At 44.6% G+C, this 25,867-nt stretch overlaps 1 protein-coding gene across 3 annotated transcripts in view; it reads right to left on the bottom strand.

Moving 5' to 3' along the window:
* The window catches only part of PIWIL4 (piwi like RNA-mediated gene silencing 4), a 379,756-nt gene that overhangs the window by 127,475 nt on the left and 226,414 nt on the right, over window positions 1-25,867 (bottom strand). For all 3 annotated transcript variants that reach the window (XM_029602363.1, XM_029602364.1, XM_029602365.1), the window contains one exon: window positions 11,088-11,288. In XM_029602363.1, the coding sequence (XP_029458223.1) occupies window positions 11,088-11,288 (201 nt within the window). The remainder of the gene's footprint in view (window positions 1-11,087; window positions 11,289-25,867) is intronic.

The raw sequence follows: 25,867 nt of genomic DNA, 5'->3' as shown, positions 1-25,867 counted from the left end.
ACTCCTCCGATAACAGGTTCCAGTGGGATAGGAGTGCCCATCTGAAGGGGCTGCATATGAGCGAAAACCCAGGAAACTAGACCTAGCACAGATGCCATAGAATTTAGGACCTGCAAATAATCCCAAACCCTGGGCACCGAGAGCTGCAACAAGTGGCGAACCTGGCTCTACAGTTTCATCACCCTGTCCGCTGTAAGAAACACCTTGCCAATCCTGGTGCTGAAACGAGCCCCTAAACACTCCAGTGATTGGACAGAAGTAGGTGGCTCTTCACTAGATTCACCAATTAATAGCAGTGGCTATTCCCTAAGTAAACTTGATTAATAGCCATTAATGGACTTCTCCTCCAAGAACTTATCCAAACCTTTTTTGAACCCAGCTACACTAACTGCACTAACCATATCCTCTGGCAACAAATTCCAGAGCTTTATTGTGCGTTGAGTGAAAAAGAATTTTCTCTGATTAGTCTTAAATGTGTTACTTGCTAACTTCATGGAATGCCCCCTAGTCCTTCTATTATTCGAAAGTGTAAATAACCGATTCATATCTACTCGTTCAAGACCTCTCATGATCTTAAAGACCTCTATCATATCCCCCCTCAGCTGTCTCTTCTCCAAGCTGAACAGCCCTAACCTCTTCAGCCTTTCCTCATAGGGGAGCTGTTCCATCCCCTTTATCATTTTGGTTGCTCTTCTCTGTAGCTTCTCCATCGCAACTATATTTTTTTTGAGATGCGGCGACCAGAATTGTACACAGTATTCAAGGTGCAGTCTCACCATGGAGCGATATAGAGGCATTATGACATTTTCCGTTTTATTAACCACTAGCCGTTAAGCCCGTAACAACGGGCTACATTTAAAAAAAAATTTTCGGTCCATTTCCTTCCCACTCCCTCCCCCTCATTCTCCCTCCTCCCTCTAGTCTCCCTCCCTCCCTCTCCCCTTCCCCCCTCTATTCTCCCTCCCTCTCCTCTTCCTCCCCCCCCTCTATTCTCCCTCCCCCTCTCCCTCTATTCTCCCTCCCCCTCTCCCCTTCCTTCCCCCTCCTCCCTCTCCCCTTCCTCCTCCCTCTCCCCTTCCTCCCCCCTTCTCTCTCTCCTCCCCTCTCTCTCTCTCCTCCCCCCTCCCCTTCCCCTCACTCTCTCCTCCCTCTCCTCAGTCACTCCCCCTCTCTCAATCCCCTCCCCTTTCACATCATCCACAACCGGCAGACAGAAGATCTCCGGGGGGTCCCTCCCGCACGCGCGGCGCCGCTACTGCTCCTCCCACTCCTGCTTCTCGCCGCCGCCGCTTCTGCTTCTCGCCGCCGCTCCTGCTTCTCACCGCCGCTGCTCCTGCGGCCCCAGCGCCATTTTTTTTTTTTCGGGCACGCTCGGCTCTGACCGACGTACTCGCCCGCGCATGCGCGGTAGAGCTGCTCTCTACTGCGCATTTGCGGGCCGTCGGTCAGAGCCCATTTATAAGGTAGATTCCCTTCCTAATAATTCCTAACACTCTGTTTGCTTTTTTGACTGCTGCAGCACACTGAGCCGACGATTTTAAAGTATTATCCACTATGATGCCTAGATCTTTTTCCTGGTTGGTAACTCCTAATATGGAACCTAACATCGTGTAACTACAGCAAGGGTTATTTTTCCCTATATGCAACACCTTGCACTTGTCCACATTAAATTTCATCTGCCATTTGGATGCCCAATCTTCCAGTCTTGCAAGGTCATCCTGTAATGTATCATACTCCGCTTGTGATTTAACTACTCAGAATAATTTTGTATCATCCGCAAATTTGATAACCTCACTCGTCGTATTCCTTTCCAGATCATTTATATATATATTGAAAAGCACTGGTCCAAGTATAGATCCCTGAGGCACTCTACTGTTTACCCTTTTCCACTGAGAAAATTGACCATTTAATCCTACCCTCTGTTTCTTGTCTTTTAAACAGTTTGTAATCCACGAAAGGACATCGCCTCCTATCCCATGACTTTTTAGTTTTCTTAGAAGCCTCTCATGAGGAACTTTGTCAAATGCCTTCTGAAAATCTAAATACACTACATCCACCGGTTCACCTTTTTCCACATGTTTATTAACCCCTTCAAAAAAATGAAGCAGATTTGTTAGGCAAGACTTCCCTTGGGTAAATCCATGTTGACTGTGTTCTATTAAACCATGTCTTTCTATATGCTCTACGATTTTGATCTTGAGAACAGTTTCCACTATGTTTCCTGGCACTGAAGTCAGGCTCACTGGTCTAGTTACCCGGATTGCCCCTGGTGCCTTTTTTAAATATTGGGGTTACATTGGCCACCCTCCAGTCTTCAGGTACAATGGATGATTTTAATGATAGGTTACAAATTTTAACTAATAGATCAGAAATTTCATTTTTTAGTTCCTTCAGTACCCTAGGATGCATACCATCCAGTCCAGGTGATTTGCCACTCTTTAGTTTGTCAATCTCGCCTACTACATCTTCCAGGTTCACAGTGATTTCGTTCAGTTTATCTGACTCATCACCCCTGAAAACCATCTCAGGAACTGCCAACCAAAGGAACCAAACACTGGCGCCTGGACGTCGAGGCGATAATGACGAGCAAAAGTATGCAGAGACTTCCAAGTAGCTGCCCTGCAGATTTCTTGTGGAGAGACCGACTGACTCTCCACTCAAGAAGTAGATTGTGCACGCAAAGAATGGGCCTTTAAGCCCTCCGGAACCGACCGCCCACGACAGATATAAGCCGACGCAATGGCCTCCTTCAGCCAGCGAGCAATGGTAGCCTTAGAGGCCTTATTACCTCTATTTGGGCTGCTCCATAAGAAAAAGAGATGATCAGAAATGTGAAATTCGTTTGTAACCTGTAAGAACTGGAGTAGGACTCTCTTCACATCAAGACGCCGGAGGTCACCGCCAGGCGTGCTCGCAATGTCTTCTGGAGAAAAGGTAGGAAGCTCCACTGACTGACTGACGTGAAAAGAAGACACGACCTTTGGAAGAAGGATGGAACTGACTTGAGGGAAACACCTGAGTCAGAAAAGCGGAGATGAGCTCCCTACAAGACAAGGCTTGGAGCTTGGACACTCTCCTGGCCGAGCAAATAGAGACCAAAAATACAGTCTTAAGAGTGAGGACTTTAAGCGTGGCCTGCTGGAGGGATTCAAAAGGCGCCTTGCAAAGGACTCAAAGCACCAAATTGAGGCTCCAAGATGGACAAGTAGGCCGGACAAGTGGGTTTAAATGTTTGGCCTCTTTAAGAAGCGATTGACATCCGGATGGGTCGCCACAGCGTAACCATCGATACGCCCTAGGAGGGAACCGAGGGCCGAAACCTGCACCCGCAGAGAATTGAAAGACAAACCTTTGGAGAGACCAGACTGCAGGAAGGAAAGGACCTGAGACACCGGAGCCTTGCGTGCCGGGACTCCAGACTCTGCACACGCATTCTCAAACATTTTCCATACTCGGACTTAAGCGAGAGAGGTAGAAGTCTTCCGTGCCCGCAAGAGAGTGGAGATAACTTCCTCCTTATACCCTTTCTTTCTTAGGCGCCGCCTCTCAAAAGCCAGGCCGCTAGACAAAAGCGATCCGCCTGATCGAAAAATACTGGCCCTTGGCGGAGCAGGTTGAGGAGGTGACCGAGGCGAAGAGGTCCGTCTGTTGCGAGGTTCACCAGATCCACGAACCACGGTCTTCAAGGCCACTCTGGCGCTACGAGAATGACCGGCCCCTTGTGGAGTTCTATCCTTCGGAGTACCTTTCCCACCAGAGGCCAAGGTGGGAACATGTAGAGAAGAACGTCGTGAGGCCAGGGAAGAACCAGGGCATCCACCCCTTCCGAGCAGTGCTCCCTTCTGCGGCTGAAGAATCTGGGGGCCTTTGCGTTTTTCAAGGTAGCTATCAGGTCCAGGTGAGGAACCCCCCCACTTGCGCACCAGAAGATTCATTGCCTCTTCGGACAATTCCCACTCTCTGGGGTCTAGGTGTTGTTGGCTGAGGAAGTCCGCTTGTACAATCTCCTTCCCCGCAATGTGGGAAGCTGCCAGACGACTCAGGTGTCTCTCCGGCCCAGGAGAGCAGCTTGCTGGCCTCCAGACCCACCAGACGACTCCTGGTGCCACCCTAGCGATTGATTTAAGCTACTGTGGTGGCATTGTCGGAGAGGACCCGCACGGCTTTGTGATGGAGCAAGGTCAAGAACGTCTTGAGTGCCAGATGGACAGCTCGGGCTTCCAGACGATTGATGTGCCATCGGGATTGCACAGGAGACCACAGTCCTTGTGTAGACTGGTTCTGACACACTGCTCCCCAAGCCGGAGAGGCTGGCATCTGTCGTCACAATGATCCACTGGGGCGTCTCCAAAGGCACCCCTTTCAAGAGGTGGGCGAGTGAAAGCCACCACTGCATGCTGGCAATGGTAGAGTCTAAGTGCGGTAGGGGTTTTTGGAACTCCTCTGAGACCGGCTTCCAGCAGGACAGCAATGCTTTCTGTAGAGGACGCATATGTGCAAAAGCCTAAGGAACCAAATCTATGGTGGAAGCCATGGAGCCCAGGACCTGAAGATAGTCCCAGGCCGTGGGTATCAAAAGAGATAAGAGATGTTGTACACCTGGTAGGGATGTGCATTCGTTTCATACGTTTCCTATACAAGCATGTAATATGAAACGAATGCACATCTAATTGGCATGTAATGGGAAACGTATGAAACAAATTAAACGAATGCACATCCCTAGTACCTGGTCCATGAGCTTGAGCGCTCGGTGCTCGGACAACAGGACTTTGCCCACACTGGTGTCGAAACGGGCTCCCAGGAATTCTAGGACCAGGGAGGGCTTGAGGTGACTCTTGGAGAAGTTGACAATCCACCCGAGGGAGGAGAGAAATGTCAAGACCCTGCAGTGCACAGGTTCTCCGACTTGGCCCGGATGAGCCAGTCGTCCAGGTAAGGGTGGACCAGGACTCCCTCCCGATGAAGGGAGGCCACCACCACTATCATGACCTTGGTGAACGTACGCGGCGCAGTGGCCAGGCCGAATGGAAGCGCTCGGAACTGGAAGCGATGCCCCAGGATGGCGAAGCAGAGATACTTCTGATGGTCGTGGCGGATTGGGATATGCAGGTAAGCCTCTGTCAAGTCGAGAAAGGCCAGAAATTCGCCTGAGCGAACTGCCGCTATGACCGCTCGCAGAGTCTCCATCTGAAAATGGGGCACCCGGAGGGTTCGGTTGACTCTTTTGAGGTCCAGGATTGGTCGGAAGGAGCTATCCTTTTTGGGAACGATGAAGTAGATGGAATACTGGCTGGATCCCTGTTCCTCCAGGGGTACAGGGACTATGGCACCCAGCTCCTGTAGCCTGTCCAGGGTCTGGCACACCGCTGAATGCTTCAGAGAATTAAACTGGCGCAAAAAGTGGTCGGGGAATTCCCGAGCAAAGTCTAACACATAGCCACTGGCAATCACATCGAGGACCCACTGATCCGACGTGATGTTGGCCCATTCCTCGAGAAAAAGGGACAGACTTCCACCTAAGGTGGGAGCGGAGGAATGGGCCGGCCTCATTTCATTGGAAGGACTTCGAGGTGGAACCTGAAGGGTTAGCATCTCGGAATGGCCATCGGCCACGAAAGGAGTGAGACCAAGACTGGGATCTAGTGGAGGTGGACCTTTGGGCAGCCCCTCTCGGCCTATTGTACCTGCGCTGGCCCTTGAACCGAGAGCGCGAAGGAAAAATGAATTTGGATTGCCGAGGGCGGTCCTCCGGCAGCTTATGAATCTTATTGTCCCCATGAGATTTGATAAGATGATCCAGGTCCTCCCAAAAAAGCAACTTACCCTTGAAGGGGAGAGTGTCCAACTGTGCTTTAGAAGAGGAATCCGCCGCCCAATTACGCAGCCAGATGAGGCGCCGGGCCGACACCGACGAAACCATGGCTCTGGCCTGTACCCGAAGGAGGTCATAAAGAGCATCCGCTCCATATGCAACTGCGGCTTCTAGCAGTTCCGCCACTGCAGACGGGAGGTCCTGGGTGCTGAGTAGCTGTTGAACCCACCTAAGGCTTGCCCGCTGTATGAGACTGCTACAGACTGTCGCCCGGACCCAGAGCGCCAATACTTCAAAGATTCTTTTGAGGTAGACCTCCAATTTGCGATCCTGAAGGCCTTTCAATGCAGTCACCCCCACGACCAGGACAATAGTGCGCTTCGTGATAACGGAGACCGAGGCGTCTACCTTGATAATCCGGAGCAGTTCCAGACATGGGTCTGGAAGAGGGTAGAGATTGTCCATGGCTTTTCCCACGTGCAAACCGGCTTCCGGTGTCTCCCATTCCTGGAGCAGTAACTGCATTAGCATCGGATGAAAAGGTAAGGTGCATGAGGGTGCCCTCAGGCCGGCGAGGACCGGGTCAACGGTTGCTAGGAGCTGCAGCAGATGTGTTGTCCTCCGGAGGCGCATCTAAGCCCAATTCGGCCAGAACATGGGGTATAAACAGGTCCAGCTCTTCAAGCTGGAAGAGACGCAATACCCTGGGGTTGTCTCCCTCTATCGGTGGATTCAGGGCGAGGACATCGGCATCCGGGTCGGGGTCTGGTATTTGAGCGGGTGGCTCAGTGGGGCCGGAGGGACCGGGACCCCTGGGACCACCTTGAGAGTCTGGGGTCCTGGGCCCCTGCACTGCAGACGATCTGGGGGCCTTGGCAGGAGGAGGGCAGGCAGGCAGTTGAGGATCTGGGGGGTCATCCTGCTGTAGAAGGCTGGCAACATAAGCCGTATGCATAAGGAGAACAAAATCAGCTGAAAAAAGTCCTGGAGATTTTCCTGGTGGGGGGGGGGGTGTCAGCGGGCAGGGGGTCAGAGCTGGCATCTGGGGGGTCCACAGGGCTTAAATCGGGGGGGGGGGGGGGAGGGAGAGTGAGGAAAAACCGGGTCCCTTCCCGCATCAGGCTCAGATTCCTCAGCGAGGTTTGGAGACAAATCCACCGTTCCCGCGGTTTGCAGGAATGGGGCCGTCCTTGCAGTGTGTCTGCTGGGCCGGGAACAACCAGCTGATCTCTCCGGCACAGAGGAGCCTTCCCCTCTGTTCAAACGCCGAGAACATACTCCCTCGCGGGAGAGCCGCGAGGCAGGAACTCCACACGCGAGGCAAAAAGCCGATCAAGGCATAGAGGGAGAGAGGGGGAGGAGCAGATCTGCCGCGTGTGAGACGGGAAGAATCACTGGTGCCTGGCTGAGAGCAGGGAAGAGGAAACGTTCAGCTACTCGCTCTTTCCCCTGATCGAAGGGTTATTATTATCTTTTTTTTTTTAACTTCTTGGTAAGTTTGAAGGAGCAGAGGAATGAACTTCTTTGCAGCAGACCCGAGGTATGCTTCGTCTCTGGGTCTGTGCGGGGGAGGAACTGGACCACCAGTTTCACCCCTAGCCAGGCAGACCACTGGGTAGGGTGCTAGGCTGAGGATCTCAAGGGGCAAAGCCCCCCTAGGCACCCAGTAAGAGCAAGGGGCAAACACTGTTGCTCCCTACCAGAAATGAAAACTTTAAGATTTTTTTTTTAAACTGAAAATAGAAATTAAGTACTTGCTTGATCCAAATAAGACAGAAAGAGGGAGAAAGTAGACTTTCCCAAACAATCTAGCTGTCTAGAGGGGAGCCGTAGGGCCTGCCATCTGCATCTGCTGAAGATAGAGAAATACTGAAGGGATGCAGGGTGAGCACTGTCCTGATATAGGATACCCTTTTAGTTTTTCTCTATCTCCATCTGCGGTACAAGAGGCTTAACCCACTGTCTGGACTGATCCGGGTACGTACAGGGAAATAAGATATTTTAAATAAATATAGTACATTCGGAAAGTATTCAGACCCCTTCACTTTTTTCCACATTTTGTTACATTACAGCGTTATTCTAAAATGGACAATATGCATTTTTCCCTCCTCAATCTACACTCAGTATCCCACAATGACAAAGTGAAATCAGGTTTGTAGAAATTTGTGCAAATAAATTAAAAACACTGAAATATCACATTTACATAAGTATTCAGACCCTTTGCTATAACACTCAAAGTTAAGCTCAGTTGCATCCTGTTTCCATTGATCATCCTTGAGATGTTTCTGCAACTTGACTGAGTCCACCTGTTGTAAATTCAATTGATTGGACATGATTTGGAAAGGAACACACCTGTCAATATAAGGTCCCACAATTGACAGTGCATGTGAGAGCATAATCAAAGCATTGAATTTGAAGGATTTGTCTGTAGACCTCCGGGACAAGATTGTGTTGAGGCACAGATCTGGGGAAAGGTATCAAAAAAATTGCTGCAGCATTAAAGGTCCCAAAAAACACAGTGGCCTCCATTACTTTTAAATGGAAGAAGTTTGAAACCACCAGGACTCTTCCGAGAGCTGGCCGCCTGCCCAAACTGCACAACTGGGGGAGAAGGGCCTTGGTCAGGGAGGTGGCCAAGAACCAGATGGTCACTCTGACAGAGCTCCAGAGTTCCGCTTTGGAGATGCAAGAAACTTCCAGAAAGACAACCATCTCTGCAGCACTACACCAATCAGGCCTTTATGGTAGAGTGGCCAGACTGAAGCCACTCCTTAGTAAAAGGCACATGACAGCCACTTGGAGATTGCCAAAAGGTACTTTAAGGACTCTCAGAGCATGAGAGTATTGTAATACCCTTAAGGACTCTCAGAGCATTGACTATTGTAATACTCTTCTACTGGGTTTACCATACACCACGATAAGACCACTCCAGATACTGCAAAACATGGCTGCAAGAATTCTGACTGGTAAAAGTAAAAGAGACCATATCACCGAAACCCTAGCTGAACTACACTGGTTACCCATTGAGCAAAGAATACAATACAAAACACTATGTATCATACATAAATTAATACATAACGAAAAAGCAGGATGGATGAACACAGCCCTTTGCGTACACGTCCCTCACAGGAACCTGAGATCAGCAAACAAAGCATTAGTAACTATTCCTTCAGTCAAAACAGCAAGACTAACCCAAGTAAGGGAAAGGGCTCTATCCTTAGCAGGACCTATAATATGGAACACCATGCCTTTAGAAATCAGATTGCTAAGGGACATCAAAACATTCAGAAAAAGTTTAAAAACATGGCTATTTATTTATTTATTTATTTATTTAACATTTCTTATATACCGATGTCCGTTCGCACATCGCATCGGTTTACAGTGAACAAAAAACCATTGGGCGGAGCCCTTACAAATAACAGATAATATAGTAGCTAGGTAACATATAAAAAAGAAAAAAAAAATAAAAATTTATTTTGGAAGGAGCTCTTACATTAAATACAAACATCAAAGAGGAAATGCTAAGGGTATATGCTAAGGGTATATGCTAAGGGATTGAGCTCTAACAGAACCTATATACAGATTATTGCACAGTACAGAATCATCAGGCAAAAAGGCGTTCATACCAGGATATCAGATAAACAATTAGTAAGGGGCAGTTAAGTAATGGGGGGTGAGATGGAGTAAGCTTGCTGGAAGAGCCAAGTTTTAAGTTTCTTTTTGAAGGCTGGGGTATAGGTCTCAATGCGAATATCATGTGGCAGTGAGTTCCATATGGTTGGGCCGGCAAGGGAAAAAGCTCTGTTCATGGTGGAGGAGAGTTTAAAAGGTTTGATAGATTGGGCATGGAGTGTTCCTTGGAGTGCAAGACGGGTGGGTCTCTTGGAAGTACGGGGTAAGAAGGGGGGGTTAATCCAGTTGAGGTTGGAGTTAATTAGACTCTTGTGTATGATCGAGAGAGTTTTATAAAGAATTCGTGACTGTATAGGGAGCCAGTGTAATTGAATAAGTGTGGGGGTGATGTGATCTCTTTTCTTTGTGTTTGTCAATATCCGAGCGGCGGCATTCTGTAAGAGTTGGAGGGGTCTAGTGTGTATTTAAGCAAGCATATCACAAAGAGAATGGAGAGTAGAATCCAGGGAAGTGTAGGATGCGGTCAATAGAACACCCACACAACATCACCTTATTCAACAGGTGTGTATTTTATTTTATATCTTAGTTTCAACACCAAAGGATGAGATATAATTAATTCATTTTTACAGCTGATACAGATAAGAATGGACATGATTTATCACACCCACCAATCAGTATTTATTATGAAACTATGTTACCGTATTTTGATGGCACCTGTTTAGTTAATAGAATTTAATACATTAAGCAACATTAATTTATGTGCCTTATTGTGAACCGTTGTGACAGCATCTAGCTTAACGACGGTATAGAAAAGATTTTAAATAAAAATAAATAAATAAATTCTCTGGTCTGATGAAACCAAGACTGAACTCTTTGGCCTGAACGCCAAGCGTCATCTCTGGAGGAAACAAGGCACCGCTCATCATCTACCAAAAACCATCTCTATGGTGGAGCATGGTGGTGGCAGCATCATGCTGTGGGGATGTTTTTCAGCTGTAGAAACTGGGAAACTAGTCATGATCGAGGGAAAGATGAACGGAGCAAAGTACAGCAACATCCTTGATGAAAATCAGACTGGGACGACGATTCACCTTCCAACAGGACAACAACCCTAAGCACATAGCCAAGACAATGCGAGCATGGCTTCAGCACAAGTCTGTGAATGTCCTTGAGTGGCCCAGGCAGAGCCTGGAGTTGGACCTGTCAAACATCCTTGGAGAGACCTAAAATTAACTGTGCATCAACACTCTTCATCCCTCCTGACAGAGCTTGAGAGGATCTGCAGAGAAGAATGGGAGAAAATCCCCAAATCCAAGTGTGCCAAGATTTAGTGTCATACCCAAGCAGACTTGAGGCTGTAATCGCTGCAAAAGGTGCTTCAACAAAGTACTGAGAAAAGGGTCTTAATGCTTATTGTATATGTGCTATTTCAGTTTTCTTTTTAATTAATTTGCACAAATTTCTACAAACTTGCTTTTGCTTTGTCATTATGGGGTATTGTGTGTAGATTGAGGAGAGAAAAAAAATACATATTATCCATTTTCGAATAAGGCTGTAACGTAGCAAAATGTAGAAAAAGCGAAGAGGTATGAATTATTTCGGAATGCAATGTAAATAAATAAACCTAAATGGAATTACTTACAGGGATTTCTACTGCCCACAACTCTCCTCCGATTTTACAGATAATCTGCATTGCGATTTTTGTGGCAACACTCATCAGCATCTGCTGTCGGCTCAAAGTACGGATTGTGATACACTGGCTTGGGATAGGTCGATCAAAACTCAGGAACTTTTTAATTGCATCGTAACAATCCTTTTGATTTGAAGGAAGAATGCACAGTACCTAAACAGAAGTAGAAAGACAACATATGTCCAAAATTAGAAGCAAATGTCCATGAATATAGCCTCACACATGATGCAGAAGCAGCTCTGTGATTCAGTAAAAGTTAGCTCCCATTAACATTCCTAGAAAGCTATGCAGGTTGCTTTCCATTATATCAGAAATGTTGACTTAATTTCATGCTGTGGCAGTTCCTATCTCTTTTATCCACTACAGCGCAACACTGCAGAAATTAATGTATGACCCAACGATAAGATCAGGTGTTATTTTTTTATAGAAATTCTGCATGTTGAAAAGCTTATATTGTCTTATAGTTGTGACCAAGCTTCTCTTACTGCAGTGCTCCCTACTATATAGCAGCAGGGATTACTACAGACAACATAGCTGATCTGCAGCTCCCCGCTACCAAATCCCAGGTTCCTCACTATATTTCCTGTCAAAGCTGCTGCTGCTGATCATAGCATTCCATTAGGTTTGGTGGAGGAAGTGGTGCACCACTAGGCTTGGCACGGGCAGGAGACAGCAGCACTCTGCAGGGCCCAGTGTAGGAAAGAGCAGTGGTGTATGGCTGGGTCTGGCAGAAGGCAGCAGCACATTGCTCAGCTCAGTGGGAAAAGGAGCCAGCAATAATAGAATAGACCACTCAAACCGTATTATGCTGAATAGACAACTCAAATTGTCATGATTGGGCCAGTACAGTAATTAGTAACATTGCATAAATGCCACTGAGGCTACAACTGTTTGGTGTCAAAGTAATTTCAATTCCTCAAAGCAATATTGACTGATTCAGATGCTCCAATTCTGTTTATGAGACACATTAGGTCTAACACTGAAGTGTTTTACTAGAAGATGTAATGGCAGTTCTTTAGTTCAGTTCTGTTCCCAGAGTAAAGCTATTATAACCTCCCAAAAGGCAGGTGCTTAAATTGGTGCTGCCTCGCTCTGTTATCAATTTGCTCATTTCCCATCATAGAACTCATCTCAAGCCACCTTGAGGAAAATCATTAGTGCTGTTTTGCAGTTAATATGGAGCTAAAGGTCATCGTTTGCCCTGTACTCCCTTGACAAACACATGCTGTGTTTTATGCAACAAAAAATATACACATTGTGAATTCTGCATATACTTCTTAGCTGGTCTGAGGGAAATTTTCACAGGTCAATTTACTTGGGAAAATCACTATTTACCCAATTAACTGGTTTTAAAAATTGTCCTCTAGATGAATTATAGAGTGTCTTCATTGTTGCATAAAGGCCTAGGAAGGTACATTGCATTAAGGGAGTCTATGGTATGTGTACAATAGGATAGTTCACCCAGTATTTTAGAAGGCCTTTAAGGTTATGTGTGTGTCTGTATACAAGCGTGAATTTATGCTCTATTTGTAGCGGTTGCTTTTTTGGAGTACACATGCTCTGTGCTAGTATCTGCATTCTTCAAAGTGTTACAAACTTTCTGTTCCCTCCTTGTTACACAATTGGATGTCATTGGTTAAAATGTTAAGTAATTTATTTATAATGATATAATATAATATATAATAATGCATATATAATATATATATATTTTTTATAATTATATAATTTTATTATAGATTTTTCAGCTATTCTTCTATTGTCTATCTATTACTGTTTGCTACTAGGTCCTTCGCCTGGATGCTTTATTTCTGTTACAGTAGGCCTACTGTTAAAGATGGGATTGTATATTTATTTATTTAGGCATTTTGTATACCAAACATATCATATGCACTTCATGTTGGTTTACATAAAAGTTGGATAAGTCATTAACACTTTATCCCAAACACTCGTAGTAAAATGAAATTAAAATAAATTAAAATGAAGTTAAAATGAAACATAATTAAATGAAACCCCATATAGACAATAAATAAATAGCTCTTAATAACAATCTTGACTAAAAAATCTTAACTAAAAAAATTACAAAATAATTAACTATATATATATATATATATATATATATATATATATATATATATATATATATATATATATGTAGTTAGGCAGGGTTTCAGAAAAGATTAACTAAGTTGCTTACCTTTAACAGCTATTTTCAATAAACAGCAGGACAAATCAGCCACACAAGTGGGTGATGTCATCTGATGGTGCTGAGATGGAAAAGCTCTCACAGAGCTTAGAAAAAAAACAAAAAGTAAGGTGTTCTTATGCAGCCACTGCCGCCTCATGAATCTCCTCAAGTCTTTAAAGAAAACTAACCTTCAACTCTTATGTGGCTGATTTCTCCTGCTGTTTACAGAAACACTTGTTTCAAATAAGCAACTCAGCTTTCTTTGTGGACAAGCAGGACAATAATCTGCCACACTGTGGAGACTCCCAAGCTGAGACTTTGTTAGGAGGTAAATTTTGATAAAAAAAACCCAAAACATAAAATGGATAATTTATTTGACTAAAGTTAGCTGGTTCCTCAGCTGATGACGGGTTCCTCTTAACTGACCTGGAGGCTTAAAGAGAACTTAAAAACTCTCATCATTTATTTATTTACCGTATTTTCCGGCGTATAAGACGACTGGGCGTATAAGACGACCCCCCCCCCCTTTTTTATACATATTTTTAAGAAAAAAAATAATTTTACACTCAAACAGGAGCAACCCTATCTATGAAAAGGCAACACTACAAATACCGTATATCAGGCCCTAAAAACCAATACAGCTCTTATTAGGAAAACAGAACTAACAAGCAGCTATAGATCCCCACACAGAAATAATTGTAAAACTATACTAATAAGCAGAATAAATGTTTCAAAACAGCTATGAACAGAATAACATCCAACAATTAAAAACTCATAAAAACTATTAAACATTCTCCAAACACCAATAAAATATTTCAAAAAAGCAGACACATCACATAATATTAAATAATTAAAATGGCAGTCAATCAAGAAAAATAAACTTAAAAAGCCACCTTTACTTACCCCCTCCAGCAGCTCCGTAGCACACATCAGAAGCAGCAGTAGTGGCTAAGCTTTATACTCATGGTCCTCTTCCTTAGGGCCCATGGCTCTCTCACACACACACACCATACCAGTCATGCCCCCATGACCAGTTTCTGTCTCTCACACACCAATCATCTCCCAAACAGTCTTTGACACACACACAATCATCTCCCAAACAGTCTTTGACACCTTCCTGAACAGTTTGTCTCATGTCATACACACACACAGGCTTCCCACTCCCGTGTTCTGCTTACCGTACATATACAGGCTTCTCACTCATAATCACTTTCTCTGTCTCTCTCTCACACACACACACACACACACACACACACGTCTCTCTCTCATTTCCATGCTCGCTCTCCACGTGCACAGGCTTCTCATTCCCTGAATCACATTCTTTCTCTCACATTCACACACACCAGTCTCTTTCTCTCACACACACCGTCACCTTATCAACCAGTCTCTCTCTCATGCATGCGCACACACAGGCCTCCCACCCCATGCTCTCTCTCACATAATCAGGCTTCTTACTCCCATGCTTTCTCACATACCCAGATTTCTCACTTCCATGCTTTTTCTCTCTCTCACACTCACATACACATCAGTCATCTCTCTGAGCAGTCACTTTCATTGTCTCTCACATATACACACACATGAGCTCTCTGACCAGTTTCTCTCACTCACACACATGCTCTCAATCAAATGCATTCTCTCACTTACACACAGGCTGGCTGGCTGCTTCTCTCTCTCTCACTCACTTCCTCTCCCCTCCCCCGCCCCCCAAGAACAAATAGTAGCTGCGGCAGCCACCTCCTCCAGCCCCTGCAGGCCAAGAAAGAAGAATCCCATCGGCCGCGGGAGGCTCATGCTGCTGTCTCATTTCCCTATTATCAGCTGCTTCGATTGCTCGGGGGCCGATGCTGCTGTCGCCGCTGCGATTTTTTCATGCGGCACGGCTTTCTCCTTCCCGCGCACCGCACTGTGTATCCTTTCCTGTTCCGGGTCGGGGGGCGGGAAGAAGAAAAGGTCAGCCGCGGATGCCACAGCTTTTTTTTTTTTTTTTGCACCGCTGCCGTTCCTGCTGGGCTTGAACATGCTGATAGCCCAGCGGCAACGGCAGCAGGAAAGGAAGAGCAGCGGGAGAAACCGGGAGCACGCGACAGGGGGCGGGAAGAAGAAAAGGCCAGCCGCGGACGCCACAGCTGCCCTATAAGGCGATACCCGGCGTATAAGACGACCCCCGACTTTTAAGAAGATTTTCAGGGGTTAAAAAGTCGTCTTATACGCCGGAAAATACGGTAAGGCTTTTATATACCGACTTTCTTGATACAAATCAAATCAACTCGGTTTACATCGAACTAAGCATAACTATAACCAACCAATTAACAAGTGCCAATTTAGAGGAGCATGTAGCTTCTGGCTGTGGGGAACATTCCAGCACATGCTGCACAGTTAGATACATCATGCAATAAGCCTAGGCAGCAAATACAGTGGTCATGCTGGTCAGATGAAGTCATCCTATAGGAACAGCAAGAACACCTTTGAAACCTGGTTTACTGTCCACCATTGTTAACAAAGCTAATGCTAGGTTGAAATTTTTGAAATATAATACATATTTGTTTTGAAGATTTGTGAAAAGAAAAGAAACAAAAAATACTTTGTAAAGAAATAGCAATAAACCCAAAGGCAAAAATGCAACAAATGGCTGAAGGAGAGAGAGCAAAATGTGGTCTTTCACACAAAGAATGGTAAATAAAAGAGACCTGAAAAAACTCATGGATACTCAGAAAAACCACCTTGGTTTCTCTGAGCTTTGAGAGAGCTTTACCATCTCAGCATTGTCAAATGATATCACTCACTTGTAAAGATGATTATAGTCCTGCTTGTCCATACAGAATAAGTACTCTCGCTCAAATCTTGTTTCTCTCATTTTGAAAAGTGGACTGGCCATACCACAGCCCATTACCCAAAGGGGGAACCAACTGCAAAGCACTTGTGGGTTTTGCTTTTTGATTTCTGCAAATAAAAAAATATCTTACCTAATAATTGCCTTTCCTTAAATCCAGTCAGACCTGTCCAGATGAACTGATTATGTTGACTGATCAGAAGATGGAAACACAGACTAACAGATTTGCTGATTTCACCCCTCACAGGCATCCATGCTGACCTCAGCTTGCCAGTATAACCTGTACCAAGCTAAGGGCCTGATTTACTAAGGCCTTTCTCCCATTCTGTGTCTATGGGAAAAATGCTTAGTAAATGAGGTCTTAAGGCCTAGATTCATCAAGCCGCTACTTTAAACTGTGAAATGAGGAAAGGTACACAAAGATGAGATATCTACAATGTTCTCTTGCCCTAGCTTGATAGCACCTAGGTAGAGTCCATCAAACTAGGGCGAGAGTACATTGTAGAAATCTCATCTTTGTGTACCTTTCCTCATTCCAAATGATGTGCGAACAGCCCAGTACACTGATGTGTACTGGGCTGTTCGCACATCTGACTGTGCATGTAAAACTGGCCCTAAAACCCTAGGCCACCACCAAAACCTCTCCTCAGGTTACTAGTTGACCCTCCTACAGTGGTATAAATAGTTGACTAATATGAGAGCCTTATAAAGTGTCTCTCTCTCTCTCTCCAGGAGCAGCCCAAACCATGAAAATGCCTGTCTGGGCACTTCGCAAGTGGGTAGTGAAAACATCATGAGTGCGATAAATTTAACACGCTTTGTGGTAAAATAGCACGTTGCGATAACTCAAAAACCACCCTAACTACGCCCCTTTTTCTTATTGTGGGCACTGTTCATATGAAATTTATAGGAAAATGATAAATCTAGGCCTAAGTCTATCCAGCGTGAAAGCAGGTCCAGGTACATATATTTGGATAACTTTAGCCTTAAACAGCTACATTAGAATATAGACGGTTAAGTAGAGGAAAAATTAAATTAAAAAACCCTTATGGACCTACAGGCCTAATCCTCCTCCCTACCTTACTGAGAAATTCAACTTATGTCGGGCATAGCAACTTAACCTTTCCCTTAGTCCCCCAAAAGATTTTAAATGTTGCAGGCTTCTCAGCCTAAGAAGCCTCCCCACCTGTCCCCCTGAATTCTGAAATTATCTGTGGTCTCCTCCTAAAGTCCACCCTGTCACCTGCAACCTGTACCAGAAGCCTCTTACCCCATCTAGTACCCTCGAAACCCCTGACGCTTCCAGGAATGCAGTACGATCACAGTGCTCCTGGCAGTGGACAGCACTGCTATCATAATACTATCACATAGCAACCCTGGTGGCTATGTGATATAATGTATTTTTATTCTTTCTATTTCTTATCTATACTTTTTTAAATTTGACGTTTTATTTTATTTTATTTTTTATTTTTGTTTTTTCTTTGGTTAATGGCTCTATATAATCGAAATTTGTAAACCGTCTTGATCAAACTAGTTTGAAAAGACGGTATAGAAATATTTTTAAATAAATAAATAAATAAAATCCTGCTAGCATTGTTGTCAAAACAATGCTGGACACTGCTGGGAGTGCTACAATCCATGAGGGTTTGGGGGTGCTAAAGGTTTCTGGTATGAGATGTGGTTGGGTAGGTGGGTTTTAGGAGGGTGTTCTAGAGACCACATACAGAAATTAGGGGGTAGGGAGGCTCCTTGTGCCATTTAAAGTCTTTTGTGGGGATTGGAGGGAAGAAATTTGGGCACTATACCCAATGTAAATTTAAGTTTCTCAATGGGCAGGGGGTGGGGAATCAGGCCTGTAGTCCTTCAAGGTGTTTTGTTTTGTTTTTTAAATTTTTTTTTTAACTCTACTTAATCAGTTATGTTAAACCTAATCGACTATATTAAAACATATCTGATTAGGTTTGAAAGTTAACTTTAGGCGAGTACATTCAGCAGGAGACTTGTCCCACTGAATATCAGTGACAAATTATCCTGATAACTTTGGCCAGATAAAGGAAAATTGGTTCTTACCTGCTAATTTTCATTCCTGTAGTACCAAGGATCAGTCCAGACTGCTGGGTTATGCCTCCCTTCCAGCAGATGGAGTCAGAGAAAAAGCTGAAAGGCACCCCCTGATAACCCTGCGATCCTTCAGTATAATCAATATCAAAGCAGAATGAAGTAAATTTAACAACCAATGACTAGATCAAGAGAACTTATTGGAACAATAACCTGTGAAAACTACGTACATGAAAAGAGTATGAATTGAGATGCTTCTATATATAAGTTTGTCTTAAATTCTTCAGAGTTGCCTAAACACTGCAGAAAGAAAAAAATCAATTGAGCAGACTCTCCGGAACACTATACCCCTGGGCGGGCATCTGGACTGATCCTTGGTACTACAGGAACGAAAATTAGCAGGAAAGAACCAATTTTCCTTTCCCTGTACGTACCAGTATCAGTCCAGACCGCTGGGATGTACCCAAGCTGCTCTAAATGGGGTGGGACACAGGGAGTCCCGCTCGAAGCACACTGCTGCCAAAAGAATCGGCATCTGGAGCCCGGACGTCCAAACGGTAATGCTTAGCAAAAGTGTACAAAGATTTCCAAGTAGCTGCCTTGAAAATCTCCTGCGGTGAAACACATTGGCTCTCTGCCCAAGATGCCGCTTGAGATCTGAGCGAATGAGCCTTAAGACCATCTGGTACTTGCTGGCCGTGACATATGTATGCCGAAGTAATAGTGTCCTTCAACCATTGGGCAATAGTAGTCTTGGAGGCCTTACATCCTTTCTTAGGACCGTGCCATAAGACAAAAAGATGGTCTGACAATCGAAAAGCATTAGTCACTTCCAAGTACCACAGAAGTATCTGGCGGACGTTCAATCTCTTCAAATCATGAGCCTGAGGAGAATTCCGATCCAAATCTGGGAAAGCCGGTAACTCAACTGACTGATTTACATGAAACGCCGATACCACCTTCAGCAGAAAAGAAGGCACTGTCCTAAGCGAAACCTCAGAGTCCAAGATCCGCAAGAATGGCTCTCTGCAGGACAACGCTTGAATCTCAGATATTCGTCTGGCCGAACAGATAGCCATGAGGAACACCACCTTGAGTGTTAAATCCTTCAACGTAGCCTGCTTGATAGGCTCAAAGGGAGGACAGCAGAGCCCATGGAGAACCAAATTCAAACTCCACGAAGGACACACTGCACGCACCGGTGAGTGTAAATGTTTGGCTCCCTTCAAAAAACGCGCCACATCAGGATGTCCTGCAAGGGACGTACCGTCAACTTTACCTCTTAAACAGCCTAACGCCGCTACCTGAACCCGGAGCAAGCTGTACGCCAATACTTTCTTTAAGCCTTCCTGCAAGAATGTGCACAATAGTGGCCTGGCGCGCAGACATCTTCAACCCGCTGCACCAAGAATCGAAAACCTTCCATACCTGAATGTAGGTAAGTGACGTAGAGGTCCTTTCATGCGCGTAGTAGAGTGGTAATAACCGCATCCAGATAACCCTTCTTTCTCAACTGTCTCCTCTCATAAGCCAAGCCGCTAGACAAAAGCGAGCCACCTGACTGAAAAATACTGGACCCTGTCGAAGCAAATTCGGTAGATGACCAAGACGCAAGGGACCGTCTACCGCCAAGTTGATCAGGTCTGCAAACCACGGCCTCTGTGTCCACTCCGGGGCTACGAGAATAACCGGACCCGGTGGGTCTCTATTCGCCTTAAGACTTTCCCCACCAACGGCCAAGGAGGAAATACATAGAAGAGCGCGTCTTGGAGCCACAGAAGGACCAGGGCATCCACCCCTTCCGCCCCGTGTTCTCTTCTGCGACTGAAGAACCGAGCCACCTTTGCGTTCAGCCGAGTTGCCATCAAATCCAGATGGGGGACTCCCCACTGGCGAGTCAAGAGCCGCATTGCCTCCTCGGACAACTCCCACTCTCCGGGATCTATTTTTATTTTTATTTATTTATTTAAAAGTTCTTCTATACCGTCGTTAAGTTAGATAACCATCACAACGGTTTACAGCAAGGCATGATAATGAAAATATGAGTGGTATAGATTACAAATTAATCATGTGCCATCATAGTACGGTAACAATTCATTCCAATATAGACTATGTGTGTAAGTTAAGCTTGTCTATTGGGAACATATTAGGCGGTTTGAAATTAACATTAATATGCATTTGTAGGTTACAAGTAACAACTTCTAGTTTGGTGCGTCCTTATCAATCAACTGTTTTTCTCCTTCTCTTTATCTTTATAAAAAGCTTGTTTAAAGAGCCAGGTTTTCAGATTGGTTTTGAATATTTTCAAATTTCTCTGCAGCCTTATTTCGAGTGGCATGGTGTTCCATAGCATGGGGCCAGCCAGTGATAGTGCTCTTTCCCTTACTTGCGTGAGGCATGCTGTTTTGACAGAAGGGACAGTTAGTAGAGCCTTATTAGCAGATCTCAGGCTTCTTTGCGGGACGTGTACGTGGCAGTGCAGTGTTAAGCCAGTCAGCTTTTTCATCGTGGATTAGTTTGTGAATTATGCATAAAGCCTTTTAAGAACATAAGAAATTGCCATGCTGGGTCAGACCAAGGGTCCATCAAGCCCAGCATCCTGTTTCCAACAGAGGCTAAAACCAGGCCACAAGAACCTGGCAATTACCCAAACACTAATAAGATCCCATGCTACTGATGCAATTAATAGCAGTGGCTATTCCCTAAGTAAAATTGATTAATAGCCATTAATGGACTTCTCCTCCAAGAACTTATCCAAACATTTTTTGAACCCAGCTACACTAACTGCACTAACCACATCCTCTGGCAACAAATTCCAGAGCTTTATTGTGCATTGAGTGAAAAAGAATTTTCTCCGATTAGTCTTAAATGTGCTACTTGCTAACTTCATGGAATGCCCCCTAGTCCTTCTATTATTCGAAAGTGAAAATAACCGAGTCACATCTACTCGTTCAAGACCTCTCATGATCTTAAACGCCTCTATCATATTCCCCCTCAGCCGTCTCTTCTCCAAGCTGAACAGCCCTAATCTCTTCAGCCTTTCCTCATAGGGAAGCTGTTCCATCCCCTTTATCATTTTGGTTGCCCTTCTCTGTACCTTCACCATCGCAACTATATCTTTTTTGAGATGCGGCGACCAGAACTGTACACAGTATTCAAGGTGTGGTCTCACCATGGAGCGATATAGAGGCATTATGACATTTTCCGTTCTATTAACCATTCTCCTATATTGAATTCTTTGTTCAACTGGAAGCTAGTGTAATTCGGCGAGCATTCCTGTTATGTTGTATTCTTTTTTTTTTTTCCAGTCAAAATTTTAGCAGCTGAGTTTTGTAATATTTGTAGTGGCCGAATTGTAGATTGTGGTAGTCCTAAAAGTAGGGAGTTACAGTAATCTGTGCTTGCGAATATCATTGCCTGCAGAACTGTGCGGAAATTGTTTAGTGTTAGTAGAGGTTTTAGTCTTCTCAGGATCATTAGTTTCGCATATCCTTCTTTTATTTTCAATGAGATGTGTTGTTTCATGTTTAGCTCAGGGTCAATTATTACTCCTAGATTTCGTACTTTTGTTGCTAGCTCAACGGCTTGGTTATTTTTAATTGTGAGTGTTGGTTGAATGTGGTACGTTCAAGGTGTAGGAATTCCATTTTGTCGATGTTTATTACCAGTTCCATCTGATTTAAGAGCTGCTTGATTATTTCAAGATACATATTGGCAAGTTTCATTGTTTCTTCATTGGTGTTCACAATGGGTAGCAATAGCTGTATATCATCTGCGTATAAGTAATGTATGATTCCAAGTCCCGCTAGTAGGTGACATACCGTGAGGAGATAAATGTTAAATAGTGTTGCCGACAGGGCTGATCCCTGTGGGACACCGGTTAACAGTGTGACTTTGTCTGAGAGTATTCTTGATTTGTACTTGAAAACATCTATTGCTTAGGTATGACTCAAACCATTTTATTGTTTTATTAGTGAGACCTATTTCTTTCAGTCTATTGAGTAGTATTTTGTGATTTACCGTGTCGAATGCTGCGGAGAGATCTAGTAGAACTAGAATGTAGTGTGTTCCACTGTCAAAACCTCTTAAGATATTGTCTGATAAAGCTAATAGCAGAGTTTCAGTACTGTAGTGTTTGTGAAACCCATGTTGTGTTGGGTATAATATGTTATTATTTTCAATGTGGTTTGACAATTGTTTTTGTACTGTTTTTTCTATTAGTTTGGCTAATAGGGGTAAGTTTCAGACTGGTCTATAGTTATTGAGAATTATTTATTTATTTATTTAGGGTTTTTATATACCGGCATTCGAGAACGCAGTCCCATCATGCTGGTTCACATTAAAACAAGTGTGCATCGTAAACAAAACTAAAACAATGGTGCGGAAAAAGGCAGTTACAAATAACAGGGAGATTAGAACTTGGCAGAGAGAGAAGAGAAAGGACAGGTTATTAATTCAAACATGTAACGATAGTGTAAAATAATATAAAATTCAAACAAGAAGGTTAGTCATGGTGTATGTGAAGGTAAGGATTGGCGTGGAAGGTAGATCAGTTTGAGTCCGGGAATGCTTGTGTGAATATCCATGTCTTTAGTCTTTTTTTGAAGGTTGAGATGCATGTTTCAAGTCTGAGGTTTGAAGGGATGGAGTTCCATAACGGTGGAATGGCTGTAGAGAATGCCCGATCTCTTAGTGTGATGTGTCTGGTAGATTTGGACGGTGGTACCTGTAGCGATCCTTTGTATGCATCTTAGTGGGTCAAGGTTCTTTTTCTTAATTATTGGTTTGATAATGGCTCCTTTCAAAGTCTCCGGCATTACTCCTTCATCTAGTGAGAGGTTGATGATCTTAGTTAGAGTTGGGGTTATTGTGTTGGCTAGTTTTTTTAGTTCAGAAATGGGAATGGTGTCAATTACGTGAGTGGCAGGGTTCATTTGATTTATCATTTTCTCGACTTCATCTTGTGATACCTCTTCAAATTCTGACCAGATACTAACGTCTCTAGTGGGCATTTTAATCTCTTGTTTTGTAGAGTTAGGGATTTATTTTCTCAGGTTCTCAATTTTATCTTTAAAGAAATGAGCTACCTCGTTGCATTGGTTCTCTTGTAGTGTTAGGTGGTTGTTTGTATTGTCACTTGTTAGATTCTTTACTATATTAAATAGGGTTCTGTCGTTATTTGAAAATGTTTCTATTTTTGAGCTATAGTATTTTTGTTTGTAGTATGCTAGTTTCCTGTACTTTGTTAAATTCTCAGAAGTTTTGTTATTTTTCCATTCTTTTTCTTTCTTTCTAAGGCTTCATTTTATTTCTTTGATTTGTTCATTATACCATGGATTATTTAGCTTTGGTTCTTTTATGCGGGCCATTTGCATAGGGTTTAATTCATGAGCCATAGTAGTGGTTCTGTTTAACCAGTCGGTTGTTGCGTTGTGGCTATTTGCGTAGTTAATGTGTGTTAATTCTTCAGTTAGTCGGTCTTTGAGTATATCGGTGTTGAAAGGGGGACGGTATGAGAATTCAGCTGGTTCTATGTTTGGCTTTATTATTGGACTTCTGTGCTTGATCTGAGAGTTAATGAGGAAATGGTCTGACCATGGGATTTGTGTATATTCGGTTTTTATGTTTTCAAGGAAGCAACTGTTAATGAAGGTTAGATCTAATGAGTGGCCTGCTTTGTGTGTTGGTTTGTCTGTGATCAGTTTGAAACCTAATGCCATCATTATGTCAACTAGTGTTTGGCAGTTATTAGATAGGGGAGAACGTCCATGTGAAGATTTGATTTAATGACTGGAAGAGGAACAGTGTGCAAATCCAAGGCTCTCGTGCTAAACTTTCAAAAGGGAAACTTTGATAAAATGAGAAAAATTGTTAGAAAAAAACTGAAAGGAGCAGCTACAAAAGTAAAAAATGTCCAAGAGGCGTGGTCATTGTTAAAAAATACCATTCTAGAAGCACAGTCCAGATGTATTCCACACATTAAGAAAGGTGGAAAGAAGGCAAAACAATTACCGGCATGGTTAAAAGGGGAGGTGAAAGAAGCTATTTTAGCCAAAAGATCTTCATTCAAAAATTGGAAGAAGGATCCAACAGAAGCAAATAGGAAGCATCCCATTCCCTGGTCATAAGCTGCAATAGCATGGGATGAAAAGGAAAAGTTCTAGGAGGAGCCTGAAGACCCGACAAAACAGGATCCCCCGAAGAAGTATCCGCCACTGGCTGCAGAACCTGAATATCCAGTTCCGCTAGCAATTGAGGAATCAAAGGGTCCAGTTCCTCCCTGCGAAATAACCGGGGCACCTGCGGGTCATCCCCTTCAACCGGAGCGGAATTGTCAATATCATCGCTCGTGTCCACTGGGGAGGGTGTCGGGCCCTAGAAGCCCCCTGATCCTCCACAGGCCTAGGGATCTTCGCAGAAGGAGTATTCTGCCAATCCAAGTCTGCCTCAGCTTCCATATAAGCCTTGTGCAGTAGTAAAATAAACTGCGATGAAAACGAGTGCTGCCTCTTTAAGGGCTCCCCCAGAGGCAAGGCAGGAGGAGGAGGAGAATCATGCCCTGAATTGCGAGGCCTTTCAGGGCTCAACGTAGGCGGAGAAAGCAGAGGAAAATCCCCTCCCTGAGCCCTGGTGCAGCATTGGAGCCCGAATCGGGCAAAATGGCCACCGTTCCCACATTTATCGGGGACGGGGCAGGCCTCTGCTTTTGAACCGGTTGAGTCCTAAGTCGCGCGATTGCGGCAGAGCTAATCTTGTTCCTGCTATCAGCACCTGTGAAGAATCTTCGCCTCCGGGGATACAGCGGGAGCAGAGGCTTTCGCGTGAGCCGTGCTGCCAGCTCTCCACAAGCTGCACATCGTGATCCCCGCGGCATGGTAAGCTAAGCAGTGAACAAAAATCAGCTGAATAAAGAAATTCACCCCCTCGGGAGACCCAGGAGAACTCAGCAGGCTCTCCCCGTTTTTAAAAGTATTTATTTATTATTTTACTTTTTTTTTCAGAGCTGCTCAACCAGGGGAATGGACGTCCCTGGGCTTAATCAACAATTAGTAGCTCCCACCAGAGGAATTAAATGTCTCTGGAATTGAATGGGGGGAGGGACCGGCCAACCAGTAAATCCCCCCAACTCACTGTGTCAAGATATTCCGGGCATTAAGGTCGTAGGGCAGAAGCCCAGCCTTGCCTGCTATTATAAAGTGATCTGTACTCTCACCTATTTGTTCTTTTTTTTTTTTTTACTACTTACTGTTACACCCCTGGCCGGGGAAAACCCTCGGCCAGGACCCCCTACCTCTCTCGACGTGGCGGTGCGGGTCCGTTCTTTGGCGCGGCAGGCAGCCACGGACTGCAGCGCGATTTCTCTGACGTCAAGACTGCAGCGTCAGGGAGACCGCTGAAAAACCCGCCTCTTAAAGGGGCCAGGACGCAACGGCTAGGGCCAGCCCCGGAAGATGATGCCATCACCCAGGGAGATTTAAACCTCTCCCTGGGACTCTGCAGTTGCCTTTGCAACAAGGTTCCAGAGTGGTTGTTCCTGTGCTTCTCTGTGCTGCCTGTCTTGACCTCAGTTTGGACTTTGACCTGAGTTTGCCTGCCGCCTGCCCTGATCTCTGTTTGGACCTGGACCAGAGTTTGCCTGCCCTGACCTCTGTTTGGACC

This window comes from Rhinatrema bivittatum, chromosome 5 (genome assembly GCF_901001135.1).
Source record: "Rhinatrema bivittatum chromosome 5, aRhiBiv1.1, whole genome shotgun sequence".
In the NCBI taxonomy this organism is placed as follows: domain Eukaryota; kingdom Metazoa; phylum Chordata; class Amphibia; order Gymnophiona; family Rhinatrematidae; genus Rhinatrema; species Rhinatrema bivittatum.
Note: the sequence above shows the minus strand (reverse complement) of the source record. Positions and strands in the feature narration are given on the sequence as shown.